The sequence below is a fragment of the Arvicola amphibius genome, chromosome 12 (assembly GCF_903992535.2).
Source record: "Arvicola amphibius chromosome 12, mArvAmp1.2, whole genome shotgun sequence".
Lineage (NCBI taxonomy): Eukaryota > Metazoa > Chordata > Mammalia > Rodentia > Cricetidae > Arvicola > Arvicola amphibius.
This window is the reverse complement of record NC_052058.2, coordinates 47,929,532-47,945,280: the sequence shown is the minus strand read 5'-3', so window position 1 is coordinate 47,945,280 and position 15,749 is coordinate 47,929,532. Positions and strand designations below refer to the sequence as shown.

At 41.0% G+C, this 15,749-nt stretch overlaps 1 protein-coding gene across 2 annotated transcripts in view; it reads left to right on the top strand.

The window, feature by feature from the left end:
• The window catches only part of Ptprg (protein tyrosine phosphatase receptor type G), a 660,978-nt gene extending 647,239 nt beyond the window's left edge, over positions 1–13,739 (top strand). For both annotated transcript variants that reach the window (XM_038349433.2, XM_038349432.2), the window contains 5 exons: positions 409–537; positions 5,058–5,204; positions 5,889–6,031; positions 11,847–11,982; positions 12,901–13,739. In XM_038349433.2, the coding sequence (XP_038205361.1) occupies positions 409–537; positions 5,058–5,204; positions 5,889–6,031; positions 11,847–11,982; positions 12,901–13,047 (702 nt within the window). In that variant the 3' untranslated portion in view covers positions 13,048–13,739. The remainder of the gene's footprint in view (positions 1–408; positions 538–5,057; positions 5,205–5,888; positions 6,032–11,846; positions 11,983–12,900) is intronic.
• The last annotated feature ends 2,010 nt before the right edge of the window (positions 13,740–15,749 follow it).

The window sequence follows — 15,749 nt, the reverse complement described above, 5'->3', positions numbered from 1 at the left end:
AATTTCTCAATGTGTAATATCAAAAGTACAGAAATTTCTTTGCTTGGAACTTTTAACAAAAGATGCCTAAAGGGTGGGAATACAAAAAAAAATCTAAATTAAGCAAAAGGCTTCTTAAGGAATTAATTTTATTGTTAATTCGCCCTACTAGCCTTTAAATAAATGTTGAAATTGCTGTTAAGTAAAAACAGCAGGGGCAGCTTGGAAGTGAATTGCATGTGGAGAGAAAATTGTCTGCATAATATTCACAGAAGTACAACTTAAAATTAGCCACATGGACCGAATGCCTCTCTCCGTTTTTTTAGTGTAGCCAAAATAATGCTGCCTTGTTGCATGAACGTATTTTACCACCCCAAAGTGCTAGCGATAACATCCGCAGTCACTGCTCCTCCCTCTCCCTCACTGAAGGGCTACTACAGAAGCAATGAATTCATTATAACCCAGCACCCTCTGCCGCACACGACGAAAGATTTCTGGAGGATGATTTGGGATCACAACGCACAGATCATCGTCATGCTGCCAGACAACCAGAGCCTGGTGAGTAGGGACACATCTGCCACCTGTCAGCAAGCCCACAAAGCCACAAACATGCGTTACTGTCATACCTTGCCATGGGATGCTGTGTGTCTGCGTATGCTAAGAAGGGCATCTTGATTCTCCAGTGCTGTTTATACTGCTCTTCGACCACGCTGTACTGGATAAAGGCTTTGAAAACATCTTTTTAGGAAACTCCTTCATATGACTTCACACTGACTTCTTAGCCAGTGCATGGTACTTTCAGAAAATGGGTAACTTGCTTCACGTACGGCATATGTGACTGTGTTTACCTTACATGAATTATGTTATTTAATAGCTGGAGAAACGGAAGGAATGACCCTGTCCAAGAGCATGCAATAATAATTAGACTCGGATTTGTCCCTAAGTCATCTGCCTGTTCAAAGTCCATGCTTCTTATCATTTTACTGTTGGTCCCGTCATACCACATCAGAGCGCTGCCTCTCAACTAAGTGCAGTAGTGTTTCCTCCGCAGTCAGGCCCACAGCAGAGACGATCCAGCAGAGGCTGCTTAGACCCATCCTATGGAGAGGGTTTAAGCCACTAGTTTTTTCCGTCCCTTAGTCATTCTCTGTTAAGATTCTGCATAGGAGATTGGGGAAAAGCACATTTAAAAACAGAATTCCATGTTTCTGTTTATATCTCATGCATATATATGTTTCAGAATTAGGTGCATCTTTAAAAAGGTATTCTGTGAACATGGAGCCTACAAGATTAGACAAAAGTTTCTAATTAAGGAAGAACAGCCTGTGCTTGAACCCCTAGCCTGGATGACAATATTTGGCCGTGTGCCCAGCCAGTAGGAACATCTATGCTGTAGTTTCAGGACCCAAGGCTGCTGCTGTAGGACGGGATGGCAGCAAGGTTGAGAAGCTTAAGCTGAAGTGCAAGCGTTCCGATTAGCTGGCAGCAGCGGCCCGTTCTGAATGGCTATGGAAATGGAAGGCTCTGAATGGCTATGGAAATGGAAGGCGTTTAGGGTTGAAACGTTCATTTCCTGGGTGAGCCAGTATTTTGTTATAGTCAGTTAACAGAGGCCACTCACCACCAAGATTCCTCCCAGGGCTTATTTGTGTGAGAAACCTAGAGAACAGTTAGACCCAACAAAGAGAACCATGTTCACCAGATAGAATCCAATGACTGATGTAGACCATGGCATCTCAGGATCCCTCTGCAGCCAGGCTACAAGACTACCTGAAGTTGACATCATTTTGCTGTGTTTTTACTAGCACTGTAACTATACAACACTCCAATTTTTAATTGACTTATAAGTCACTAATCTAATTAAAAAACAGTATTATCAATTCTTTTATATCTAGATAATCTTATACTTTTATATCTAGATGTTCATATCTTGAGGTCTAGATACTCATATCTTTATATCTAGATCGTATTATATATTTATATCTAGGTTATCTCTAGAACTTGTGATATAGAAACAGATCGATCAAGACTTCAAGGTTACCACAGCTACAAAGTCTAGCCTGTACTCCATGAGGTGCTATCTGAAAAAAGCTATAATAATAAATAAATGTATCAGTGAGGACAATATGGACAATAGAGCAAGCAGCGTAAGACTCTGTGGGTCTTTATTTGGAGGGAACCTGCGAAGAGGGTCTCTGTGAGAGTCAGCCTGTCTTAATCTTACAAACTGGGGGTAGGTACAGGCCAGAAGGGAGGGGTAGAGAAAGAGGTGGGATTTTCCTTTTGGGCCCAAAGTTAGCCATTGATGGTGGGAGCCAGGAAGTTGTCAGTTAAAGAATGTCAGGTGATCAATAAACATCTTTCATGGTAGCCATTACTGGGGATAGAGCAGCCAAAAATCCAGAAAAATTAGTTATATTACTACTGGATACTGAATTGCCATTGTTAAGGGATGTGTCGCAATCTAACAAATAGTGTATGTATAAGTACACACACACACACACACACACACACACACACACACACGCCTGTTGAAATAAGAAGTCGCTCTTGGATCTGAGACTGGAGTTCAGTTGATAGAGTGCTTGCCTAGCATGTTTGCAGCCTGGGTTTAATTCCCAATACCACATAAAACTGTCTGTGACATATGCCTGTAGTCTCAGTACTTGGGGAGGGAGAGACTGGGAGGACCCGGGGTTCAAGGTCATCCTTGGTGCTGTGTAGCAAGCTCAAGTTCCCTCTGGGCAAAGGTGAATTTAATTGTCAATCTCTCAAGATGACTACTCCTAATTCAATGTCTGTATTTGGGAGGGTTTTTTTTCCGTCCTGTGATCTCTTTGATACCTTTAAACAAACTATATCATCAGTTATTCCTATTCTGTCTTTTGATAGTACAGGCTTGTTTTTTCAGAGGTATGAAGGCATGGGGAATAGAATACTAATAAATTAATCTCTGCATATTGGTTGAATTCTGATGTTTTGTTCATCTTAACTATATATCCTGAATCCGTTTACAGGGTCATACTTCCATTTCCTCGAACAAAGCATAAGAAAATTCACAGTTGTTCAGACTTCTTTTGTATAGACTAAACCCAATTGCTAATCTGCTTCCCCTTATGCTGAGCTTTAAAAATAAGAATGTACTTGGCAATAATCTATATTGAAGCTTGAAGGGGTGATAAGTCTCATTGGACTGCTGGCTCATTTCTGATGCATCAATGTGAGCCCAAACAAAGTCTTCTTGGTTGTGAATATTACTCCTGACTTCTGGGATAGTAAGTAGGCACTCTGAGTAAGATACCCATGCAAACCTTCTTCCTGCAGGCAAGTGGGAGTTTCTCAGTTGAGCTCATTAGAAAAAGGAGGAAGAGGATAAAGCCTCGTAATCACATTTCATAGTCTCCTCCATTAGGTTTTTCTTAGGAAACCATCATTTTTAGGGATAGAATTCAAGTGCCAAGCCTGAATTTCTATTTTTAAACTTAAAATAGATGAACACGTAAAGCTTGCATGTTCCAGAGCTGAATGTGTTACCCCCTCTTGAATCTGACACCACCAGGGTAGCTTGTCTGATAAAATGCCTTTTACCAAGGGCCTACCTGCTATGTGTGCACAGCTTCCTATCCAAAAGGTGCAGTCTCGTACCCTTTATCAGCAGCATGATTTAGACAATCTATGGACATCTCTGAGTGTGTCCTCATTTGTCAAGACAGATGGTACAAATCCCATATCTAGTGGCTATCACCCAAAACTTATAAAGATCTCTAAAAAGTGGGCAAAAACATGTTTTCAAGTATGACATAAATGATAAGCAGGTATGTACAAAGATACTCAGTGTTATTATTAATTCTTGTATAAAATAACACCTCCTATCAAATGGGGTGACTTAAAAAAATGAATAACAAATGTTGGTAAGGAAGAATAGTAACTCTTCCTGGTGTCATACAACTTAGTTGTAAACCCAGCACTGGGAAGGCAGAGGTAGGAAAATGAATGCACGTTAAATGCCTAGTCTACAGCATGTTTAAGGTCTATATCTGTCTTTAAAGAAAAAGGAAAGAAAGACAACTCACTATACATTGAACTGTAGACTAATACAACCATACAGAAAACGCTATTCAAGTTACTAAAGAACTATAAAACACATGCTGGGCATCACTCCCCCCCAAAAGATAAGCATCATGTCTGTACCCCAGTGTTTTTTGTAGTGTTGTGCACCACAGCCAAAATAGAGAAACATCATCAGTGTCTATACAGGGGCACATTTTCTGGCCGTGAGAAAGAGTGAGGTCTAGTTTTTATGGCAGATTGAGCTCTAAGAGCACTGAGCTAAGTTAAACAAGCCTACACAGGCTTCCTACACAGGAAGAAAACATTCTACAATCCTACTAAGAAAGCACAAAAGATAGGGAGCTAACGAGATGATAATCAGGAGCAGGGGTAGGTTGAAGGACACAAACCACAGATTTGTATAGAATGAAGACATCTAGAGTTCATGTACCATCTAAGAATTATAAAAATAAAATTATAGTATACTTAGCATTTATGGTAAATGATATTATAGCCGTTGCCACAAAAGTAATACATAATATATTTTTACATATATATTTTCATATAAATGTGTATATATATATATGAAAATTGATAATCTGTTCATTACTTTGGTAAACTTTACTATCTCTTCTATAACGTGTATTATATTTCAAAAATACACAAAACATGTTTTAAACATCATTACTAATGATGTAACATCAAGTGTGAATAACAAAACGAAATGCACTGTAGTGGTTTGGCCATGGCTGTCATACGCTGGGAGGTCCTGCCCCCTCCGCAGAGCAGAGTTGGGGTTGCTATGATGAGAGAAAGACGCTATGAAATGGCTATTACCAAAGTGCGATTTGTGATAGACGGCAGTAACATTGAAACCGGCCAGATGGAGGATTCATTCTATGAAATCAATTTAAAAGGTAAGTTGAGTGGTTTGGAAGATGGCAAACGTGATGGGTTGGTTTGCAAGAAAACTGAGAAGCAGATATTTGATAACACTGTAAGATAATTTATTTTCCTGGTCCCCAAAGGCCGAGGACGAGTTTGTGTACTGGCCAAGTCGAGAAGAATCCATGAACTGTGAGGCCTTCACTGTCACCCTTATCAGCAAAGACAGGCTGTGCCTCTCTAACGAAGAACAGATCATCATCCATGACTTTATCCTTGAAGCTACGCAGGTAACTTAACCCACATTTCCAATGTGGGCCCCATATCCTCTTTTCAGTAATAATATAATAAAGTCATTTTGCCGCCTTTGAGAGAAGCTCTGCTGTTTGAGCAAGACTGACTTTAAATATGTGCATTTCTGTTTTTCCTTCCTTCAAATATTTGCCTTTTCCAATTGGGAAGCTGAAATGTAGCAGACTCTGGCTCAGCATGCACACAAGGAGGTCTTCGGGCTTCATGATAAAGACAGTGTATAAGATAATATTCAATGCAGCAGAGAAATGCTGTTTGCTTTGACATCAGAACCAGAGTCTCGCAGTGTGTTAAGAAGACAACATGACACCTTAATAAACACTATTTTCATATACAATAGCTCTCTTCCTAGAAGGATAAGAGACATTCTGTGTGTGTCAGCAGTTTAAATGATACCTAAGCCCTCCCTTCTTTCTTTTCTATTATGAGTCAAAGTTAGAGTAGTGGGGCCAAACATCTCTGACAGGGTTTTTATTTTGTTCTGTTTGCCTACTGTTGACTGGTGTGCTGTGTTTTGATGACCGGTGGGTCTCGTGCAGTTTGGGCAACTGAACACTGTTTCCTGTAATAGATGCTTTCTAGGGAGCAGGCTCCAGCCGTTTGGTTATAGACATAGGAAATACCGGAGGAGAGGAGCTATGATTCTCTTTTGTTGCTTGCAGGATGACTATGTACTAGAAGTTCGGCACTTTCAGTGCCCCAAGTGGCCTAACCCAGATGCCCCCATAAGCAGTACCTTTGAGCTGATCAACGTCATCAAGGAAGAGGCCTTAACCCGGGATGGCCCCACTATTGTCCATGACGAGTATGTATCTGATTATGTGTATTAGATCCCAGTGCTGTTCTTACGGGAGTCATACAGAGGTTGAAAGGGAACACCTCCCTTTCTCTTTGGATACTCCATGTTATTCCTGTAGGGTATACACACACACAAGTATGTACATATGTATATACATATATACGTGCATATGCAACAGCTCTGCGGTTGTGTTTTCATTGGTCAAATTTCGCATGGCTCCAAGTGTCCCTAGCATGTGCATTCTAGAAGGGGGAAATTACTGCACTCTGTTCTTCATCAGAATGTCAGCAGGCTCTTACTCAAGGACAGGCACACCCTAACAGTAACACGTGGCATTCTCACCTTGCTGTATTCCCCCTGCTCAAATCTGTTCCATTTCCAGACTGATCTGTCCTACCCAGGATGCCTACAGCACATAAAATCTTTGGAGATGGTTGTAGAGCAGACACTTGACTCAAACAACAACTGGTTTCTTGTGTAACTAAGCTAGCTTCATTTAATAAGTCTCAAAGTGTGGTCTGAGAACCCTTTGGGTTGTATCTCCACAGTCTTTCCAGGAGATCACAAAAATCAAGTTATCTATCTATCTATCTATCTATCTATCTATCTATTACAATATACATATAAAACAAAGAAGCCATCTGCCTTGTTCACTGCCTGCCATGAATATATAGAGATTTCCAGAGCTACTTGACATGTAATCAAACTGTCACTCAAGATTAGTAGCAGGCATGGGCTTCTGCGGTAACATTTTCTAATTTTAATTCCTAATATCTTACATTGTTTAAATAAGTGAGAGTTTAGCTGTTATTATAATTTGGTCTTGAGATCAAGGACTGAAGACTGGTAAGAAATTCTGTAGCAAAATACATTGACTGGTCTCTACTCCTCCTGATGCAAACACACCCATAACTGCTTAGAATGACCAAGAACAGGATTGCAGAGATGGCTCAGAGTTTGGGAGCACTAATTGTTCTTCCAGAAGACCTGGGTTCAGTTCCCAGCGCCCATGTGGTGGCTCACAACTGTCTATAACTCCAGTTCCTAAAATTCTTATATAGGCATGCGTATGCAGGCAAAACACCAATGCACATAAAAAATGAATAAATATTTTTTTAAAAATTACCAAGAACATAATTTATGCTCTTTACTCTGTGTTCTGGGAAAACAGACGTAGGGAAGAAGGGGCTTACAGCCTAGAGAGATGTATAGTCCGTGTCAGCTAGCATCAGCCACACTATTGATGGGATCTAGTGTAAGATGAAAAATGCAGAAAAAATGCCAAAAAGACACAAAGAATCTCCAGGGCTACTGTCAAGCTCTGACCTCACTCAGGAGAGTTCTGAGTGAGCAAGTCCATTGAGACTACAGGAGATCAGCCCCGGGGCCCAAAGTCACTGCCATTCCACACTGCTTTCTTCTGGTTTTACTGGGGTCCCTCCTGTTCCCTCTTTCTTTTTTAGGCTGTGCTGTAGTTCTTTCTGGCTTCTTGTTCTCATTTGCTTCCCACACTTTAATTTGATTTTAGATTGTGGTTCTTGGGTTTTGTTTGTAAGGGTTTTGTTGTTGTTGTTGTGAGACACGGTCTAGGATATAAGACTGGGCTATATTACTTTAACAGAACAGTGGTATTTGGCTTCCCCCCATCCAGTCTCAGGTTCTCGCCAACGCAAGCAGTGTTGGATACAGGCTCCATCTCATGGAGTGGACCTTAAGTCAAATCAGATCATGGTTGGTTACACCCACAAGCTTTACACCACTGCATCGTGCAGATGGTCAGCCACACTTCTGGGAAGTGTGACATTAAGGGCTTTCCTCACGGGTGAACATCCCCTAAAAATGTCATAGCCCAATCTGCATTTATTGAAGTTCAGAAACAAACTTGGCTTTCAGTTTTAAAATCTAGGTGGAAAATAAAATTGATAAAACCACTAAAATACAGGTAAGTCACAGATGAAAACAGAAAGGATGAAAAGGAAGCAAAGATAGAAAGAGTTAACAGTAAACAGACCTGGCCTAAGGAAAGATACAATGGTGATATCCAGGGAGGTGACATAATTCTACAGCCCCAGCTCTGAGGAGACAGAGGCAGGAGCATCAGGAGTTCACGACCAGCCTGGACTCCACCATGACACGTTATCTTGACAGGGAGAAATGGAGACTTGGAGTGAACACTAACAATGAAGAAACCAATTTAGATAAGGGATAAATAGGAAGGAACAAGATCTCCTATTTGTACAGTTTCAGTGCATGTGAGAATGATCTGTTTAAGCTTGTCCTTTTAGGTTCTTACCACTCATAAATTATTTATACAAGCTAATTATAAATTAAACATCTGAAATTTACATATGTAAATGTAGGAGTAAGTGGTAGAAGGCTGAGGTGGGATTCCTCTCTATGCTGTGAATATGGTTTATTACCATTGGTTAATAAAGAAGCTGCTTCGGCCAATAGCCTAGCAGAGCAAAGTCAAGGCGGAAATGTGAACAGAGCTATATAGAGAGAGAGAGTAGGTGGAGATGAGATGCCGGGCAGCTGCAGAAGGGGACAGACACCGAGAACCCTTACCAGTAAACCACAGCCTCATGGTGATACGCAGATTAATAGAAATGGCATGATTCAAGATGTAAGAGCTAGCTCGAAACAAGCCTGAGTCATTGACCAAACAGTGTTGTAATTAATACAGTTTCTGTGTGATTATTCGGGTCTGAACAATGGGGAAACGAAAGAGGAGTCTCCGCCTACAGAAGACTGTCCACAAGCTGCTGGTTTGTGTAGCTGAACGATAGCTCCAGCCAGGACCTGGTGAGAGTGTACTTCTGTGTATCTTGAACACACTGATTAAAAAGCTAGAAATAAATACATTTAAAAGGAAATGAAGTGAGGATTTGAGACTGTTTACGTACAACATTTTGTTAATAAACTTTAAGCGCAGGCAGTAGACGATGTTTGCGTGGTGTGTGCCCGTCTCTATTCTAAGCCACTTACACTTGCAAGCTGAAATTTAGCCATAGTCTCACTGGAAGACTCTCCTGAATATGCCTCTTCAACAGCAAGTGACAACGACAGCATTGTAACCTCATCGAGAAGATCAACTCCATGTATGTAGTGATCTAGAAAGAACAAATCCCACACAGCAGCGATTACCAAGACATGAGTAGGAGAGAGCGAGCCTTCCAAGAGCCTGGGCTCCCCAAACTCTCACTGAGGCTACATCGAAACAGTACAACAAGAAGAGCACAAACTTAATTAAAAGGAGGATGTTAGCACCAGAATTGCCATGTACAGACTAGTCTTATATATTTTAAAAACATGAGTAAATTCCATCCAACAAAATCTAGTATAAAAGGAGTTACATATTATGAGAAAATAAGCTTTATCCTAGCAGTGTAACACTAATTAAGTAGTACCAAAATGTATTGGTGAATTCAAGATATTTTCAAAGGGGTTTTTAAAAAAAATGAACAGATAGATTAAAAATAAGTGGGAAAGCATCTATAATAAATAATGGGATAAAATGACAACCATTCATACCCCGCACCAGTACCTTCAGCAAGCAAAACAAAATGAGCCATCATTCTTAACCAGATATCACTTATGAGAAGCCGATCATACATGATCTTCTTTTTTATTCCAAACTTGTATAGCTTGACCGTAAAAGACCATAAAGAGCATATCTGCTTCTAGTGCTGGCACACTGAACATCCCAGGGTCTAACCAAGGCAGTAAACACCAGAGACAGGAATAAACCTCAAGAAACAAAGCCCACCACCCGAGAGCCTGCAGATGACTAGGGTTTCAGGAGCTCTGCTGTGGGGCTTTGCAAGCACACTTTGTCAAGACGACTAATGTCTCTCGACATCAGCTGAAGACAGACAGCTAGTCCCGCAAGAAGAGGCCATTCTGAGGAGAAGCAGAGCCTCTGCGAACCCAGGAATGAATGTAAAACATGGTGTGCAAGGATATAGAAGAAACTCTGAAGCCCGAGTGACCTAAACAGATGGAGAAAGGGCAAGCTGTTCGTGAAGAGAAAAACTAAAAGACCAGAAAAGCATGGCTTTCCTTGAACTCATTCATATCTTCATGCAACATAGCAAGAAATCCTAACTACATTATATATTCCTTGATAGTCTAGTTCCAAAATCACCATAAAACTGGGCAGAATGATCCCAGCACTCGGGAGGCAGAGGCAGGCGGATCTCTGTGAGTTCGAGGCCAGCCTGGTCTACAAGAGCTAGTTCCAGGACAGGCTCCAAAGCCGCAGAGAAACCCTGTCTCGAAAAAAAAAAAAAAAAAAAAAAAAAAAACTGGGTAGAATGGAGCATAAGGTTTACAGGTATTTTGAATATGAAATGAAAATTTCCAGTACATGGGTTTGGAGATACAGCAGCAGTAGGCATTTGTAACCTAGACTTGAAACATGAAAAATAAAATTAGAAGGTATAAATAAATCTTCACAGACAGAATTCTCAAACAGAATCCCCCTGCCCCAAAATAAAAGATGACCTAGATTTACATCAAACTGAACTGTATTTTAGGGAGACAAAAATGATCATAACAAAGTTTATAAAAACCAAAGAAAGGGGGAAGGACTTGAAACATATACTAGAAATACTATAAAATCATTTGAAAGAAATAAACCTAACAGATGTATCCAAAGTTTATTAATGAGGGAAGCTCAGAAGAATAAATGGGGATGGTAAAAAAAAAAAAAAAAAAAAAAAAGCGTGTTAAGAACCGTCCTTGTTCTTAATCACCCATCAACTTCCCAAAGTCTTTTACAGTTTAAAATAAGGAGAAATTAGTATCCCACCTGGGAAGACTATGGACAAGTGATGGTCACTTTGAGGGAGGGCCTGTGGCAGGATCTTTGAAATGTAATGTGAAGTTAGTTTTAGAAGTGGTGGCGCAGGTCTTTAATCCCAGCACTCGGAGAGGCAAAGGCAGGCAGGTCCCTGGGAGTTCAAGGCCAACCTGGGCTACAAGAGCTAGTTCTGGGTCAGGCTCCAAAGCTACAGAGAAACCCTGTCTCAAAAACCAAAACAAACAAACAAAAAAGTTCTGATTCCTTTTGAGCCACATATATTCATACATAGTGATAGCCATGAGCTCATAGAAATTCTCTTGTGCAAACATCACAATGTGAGTGTAGGCCCCTGCTTTCTCTGTATGTAAATGACATCAAAGTCATCAATGTAAACCAGCATTGCCACAAACATTGTGCTCGGCTGGAATGTTTCTATGGTATGGTGTCACTGGCAATAGGAAGTCTCAGCTGCACTGAAATCTTACAGGCTCATCATAAATGTAGTTTATGGTTAGCCAAAACATCATTATGGGGTGAATGATTTTTTTAAAGTCCAGTTTATCTGATTAAGGGATGGAGAGATGGCTCAGCTATTAAGGCTAGGGAGGGTCACAACCAAATGAACATTCAATATGCTTACGATCATTGAGAAATGAGGACCTTGTAGCACTTTCTATGTATCTAATAGGAAGCGGTCACACTTCTCATATTGGTTTTTTTCATCTATTGTAATACCAGTTATCCAACAGCAAATCAGCAATGTTTCCAAGTCTGCTTTTGAACCTCTTGTTCCCTATTAGATGTCAAGCTGAGTTTCTATCAGAGCATTTGGCAAAAATGTCACCTCTATGTAAACTTTTAGATCCCTCCCCCTGTCTAATTCAGTTTTGTCTTCTGGAATAGGCACCAACCCAGCCTACCTAATTCCTAAGGAAGTACATGCTGGTACTTAGCGTCTACTGCATGCAGTCTGCTCATGCATCTAAGATTGCGTCCTTCTTTTCTCCTCCCCAGGTATGGAGCGGTTTCTGCAGGAATGCTATGTGCCCTTACCACCTTGTCCCAGCAGCTGGAGAACGAAAATGCTGTGGATGTCTTCCAGGTGGCAAAAATGATCAATCTTATGAGACCTGGAGTATTCACAGACATTGTAAGTAGTTTGTGTCTATGTCAAACCTATCACATGATCCTCATATCTGTACAATAGGCCAGGGGTCCTCAACTATGGGTGTTGACCGGGAGACATTTGGCAATATCGAGAGACTTCCTGCTTTTCACAACTGGACGGAAGTCTGTAGCATTTAGTGTATAAAAGCCAAGGCCGCTGCTAAACACTGTGCCACACACAAGACAACCCTTGCCAACACAGAAGTATCAAGCCCAAAATATCAGTAATGTAGTTTTACAAAAACCACCACTAACAACAGCAACAAAAAACCTTTAAGAGTAGAGTGTTGTCCTGTTATAAAATAGGGATATTCCGTTATCTTATGAGCCACAAACTCAGAAACAGGTTCTAGACCAGAAGGATATGAAGAAGGTATAGAACTCAATGATTAAAGTGGCTGCCTTTAAAGTTTCTTAATAAAATTTCTGCTGTTCCTGTCTCTCTGACTATGCTTTTTAAGAGTATATTTCTGGTGTGGGAAGTTCTTCTGTATAGATGTTGCTTTTATTGGTTAATGAATAAAGAAACTGCTTTGGCCTGTGATAGAGTAGAATAGAGCTAAGCTGGGGGGGGACTAAACTGAATGCTGGGAGAAAGAAGGCAGAGTCTTGGAGACGCCAGAGGAGAAAGACACAGACCACCTGCTGGAACCTGGCCCTAGGCCACAAGCCTCATGGTAAAATATAAAATAATGGAAATGGGTTAATACTAGATGTAAGAGCTAGCTAGCAATATGTTTAAGTGTGTGGCCAAGCAGTGATTTAAATAATACAGTTTCTGAAGGATTATTTCGGGTCTGGGCAGCCAGGAACGAACAAGCACCCCTCCTAGTACATATTTCTGATCAGTGTTTGCATCTTAGATAAAATGTCTGACCCGTGATTCCCTCCTGTCTTCTAGGAACAGTACCAGTTTGTCTACAAAGCAATGCTCAGCTTAGTCAGCACTAAAGAAAATGGAAATGGTCCCATGACAGGGGACAAAAATGGTGCTGTGCTGACCGGAGAAGAATCAGACCCTGCCGAGAGCATGGAGTCTCTGGTGTGACTGGAACCCCGGAAAGGGCACTTAATTTGTAAACTTCTGAGACTTGTAAAGACAGAACTTTTTTGAGGCCTTTTTTGCCAGACTCTAGGTTATACAATAACCCGGTTACTTTTTTACACTGATAAAAGTTTTGATATTTATTTTTTGCCATTTTATGTCTTAATGGTATCCTAGTAAGCATTTGCACCTGTTCATTTCACACAGTGAACCGCAACTTTACCCAGTTTGCACTATATGATCAGTGTTACTGCCTATAACCTAATACTACAGCAAACCCTGATGTGACATTCCATGGCCACATACATGCTCCTCTTTAGTTCCGTGCAGTGAAGGTCTCGGTTATGACAAGGACCCTCAGTTTTGTTATCATTCTAAAGCGACTGCGTTTTTTCTAGCAGGCAACGCTGTCTTTTTCTCGGTCCCCCTCTTTTTTAGGCACCGTTCAGTACTATATGCCTTCTGTTTTCATGGAGTGGATGGGCGTCGTTTCCTATTGCAGGACCGCAGGTTAAGGGGAGCCCCCAAGAAGTCTGTTCATGTCAGTTCCATGTGTAATGGTTGAGGAATCCACTAAGAAGTGAAGAGGGCTTAAGAGTTGCTTCATGTGAACATCTCCTATTAGTTACCAAGTTATATTCGCAGTTGAAATGTGTCAAAATAAAGAATCATTCTGTATTACAGATTTCACAGTAGCTATGTGGACAGTGTGTGTTATTTCCATCCTGACTCTCTGAAGTATCTACACCCTAAAATCAGGGCTGTCTCCTACAACGGAAAGGTGGCACTATCTTGTGCAGTTTTCTTAGGACTTTAGTTAATCTCCTGTAAGACTTTTTGGTATAGTACCATACCTCACAGTAGCTCCAACAACAGAAATAAAAATAGATATTTAAATTTAAATGTAGTGTTCCAAAATATCCCTACCAACTACTCCTATAGCGATATAATTTTTAAAACTACCTATAGACAGCATTCTTTTTTTATAGTTTTGCCAAATGTTTCATAATAAATCTCTAAATTACATACATACTCTACTTCGGATTGAATTGGAAATTCAATCTATTCAATTGGTCTATTTGGGAAATTCCTACAGCTGAAACAGTCTTATTTGGAGAGAGAAATTTGAGTCTTAAAGAGAAGATTCAGTGTTGAATGAAAGGTGACGTCTCCACTGTAGAGTAGGTTTCATGAGGAGGTTTGTGGATATTCATGAGCAGATGCTCACCAGTAAAAGTGGTGGGAGTCATTAGTAAGTCCTAGGTCCAGCTGGAATGGCTTTCATCCCATAGTACATTATGGGAAAACTGGAAGCATTATTAGGAGATTTCATTTGAGTTTGTTTTCAACCAAACAAACCCCACTAAACTATTCACCAAGATCTGTATCTTCCTTTTCCTGTCTCCTTTTGAAGGTCAGCTTCTGTCAGACTTGAAATCATCCCCCAAGCTTGGGCCCACGAAGAGAACAGGGTTTGGTTTCCTTATTATGCCAGTAAGCTTTACCTTGAGACCCTGCAGCTGCTGTCACTGTTGGGGCAGCATTGCAATGGGAAGGAGGTGTTGTTCTTTGTGAGCTGTTTGTCTGAAACTAGTCACGGATATACTGGAGAACCAGAGCTGCTAAGGAAGGGGGTCACAGCCCAAGTCCAAGGGTTTCTATGCACGGGCCAGACCCAAAGAATTCCATGAAGATACTTTGTGAACCTAGGCTTTTGAATGCACAGAGAACTGAGAGCCTGGCTTTCATGAATGACTAAATATGGTCTGTAAGGTGTCTGTGCCAGATAGCGCACTAAGCACATTTAAACGCGCGCGCACACACACACACACACACACACACACACACACACACACTTGACCCCACCAGAGGTATCACTCTGCACAATTCAAAGAAGGACTGACTGTCGCTACCACTCTAGTGCTGAGCTAGAAGGGAAAAGATTCAGACTGTGGGGTTTCCTAGCCAACTAAACAGATCCTTCTTGTTGTACACAGATCTGCTATTAGCTGATGCTCTTCAGTTAGATGCTTGGTGGCTCTACCATTCGGAATTAACATTCAAGTTGGAGTTCATGGCCTCACAGTTTTCCCTTAATAAAAGTAGCCTTGGTTAGAAGACAAATAGCAAGTATTAGTTTCTGTGCTATTCACACAGGAGATTCGACTTGTGGAATTGCATACTCCCCACAACTCTGGGACTGTCTCTTAACATGAGTGCGAGAATAAGGAGAAAAGAAGGGGATGAAACAACCAAGACAGAAATAAAGTCAAGGCGAGGTAGACGCTCTCTGTGGGCAGCCTGCATATCTACAGCAGGCTTGAACCAAAGCCTGCAGATTCCAGCCTACTGGACTGTGAGCAGTTGCTGTGTGGCCATTTTGCCAAAGTGGTCCACACCCCCTTCATTAAGGATAGTCACCATCAGCCGTCCTCAGTCCTTTTGTATCTTCACTATTCTGTGTTATTGGCAAAAGACATTTTGCATCTTTCCAGAGGCAGAGAGTTCCAAAGATGTTTTCTTTGGGACGTAAGCACATTGCTTAAGTACATAATAAGGTTATAACCACTTGCAGTCAAAGGGAAGGGATATGGCTAGTGTCTAAGTCCCTAAGATGCTGTTTGCATGTAAGATTTACCTCTGGGGAAACAAGACACACACCAAACGAAGCTGAATTGTTAAACTTAGGTCAGGTGGACACGCTG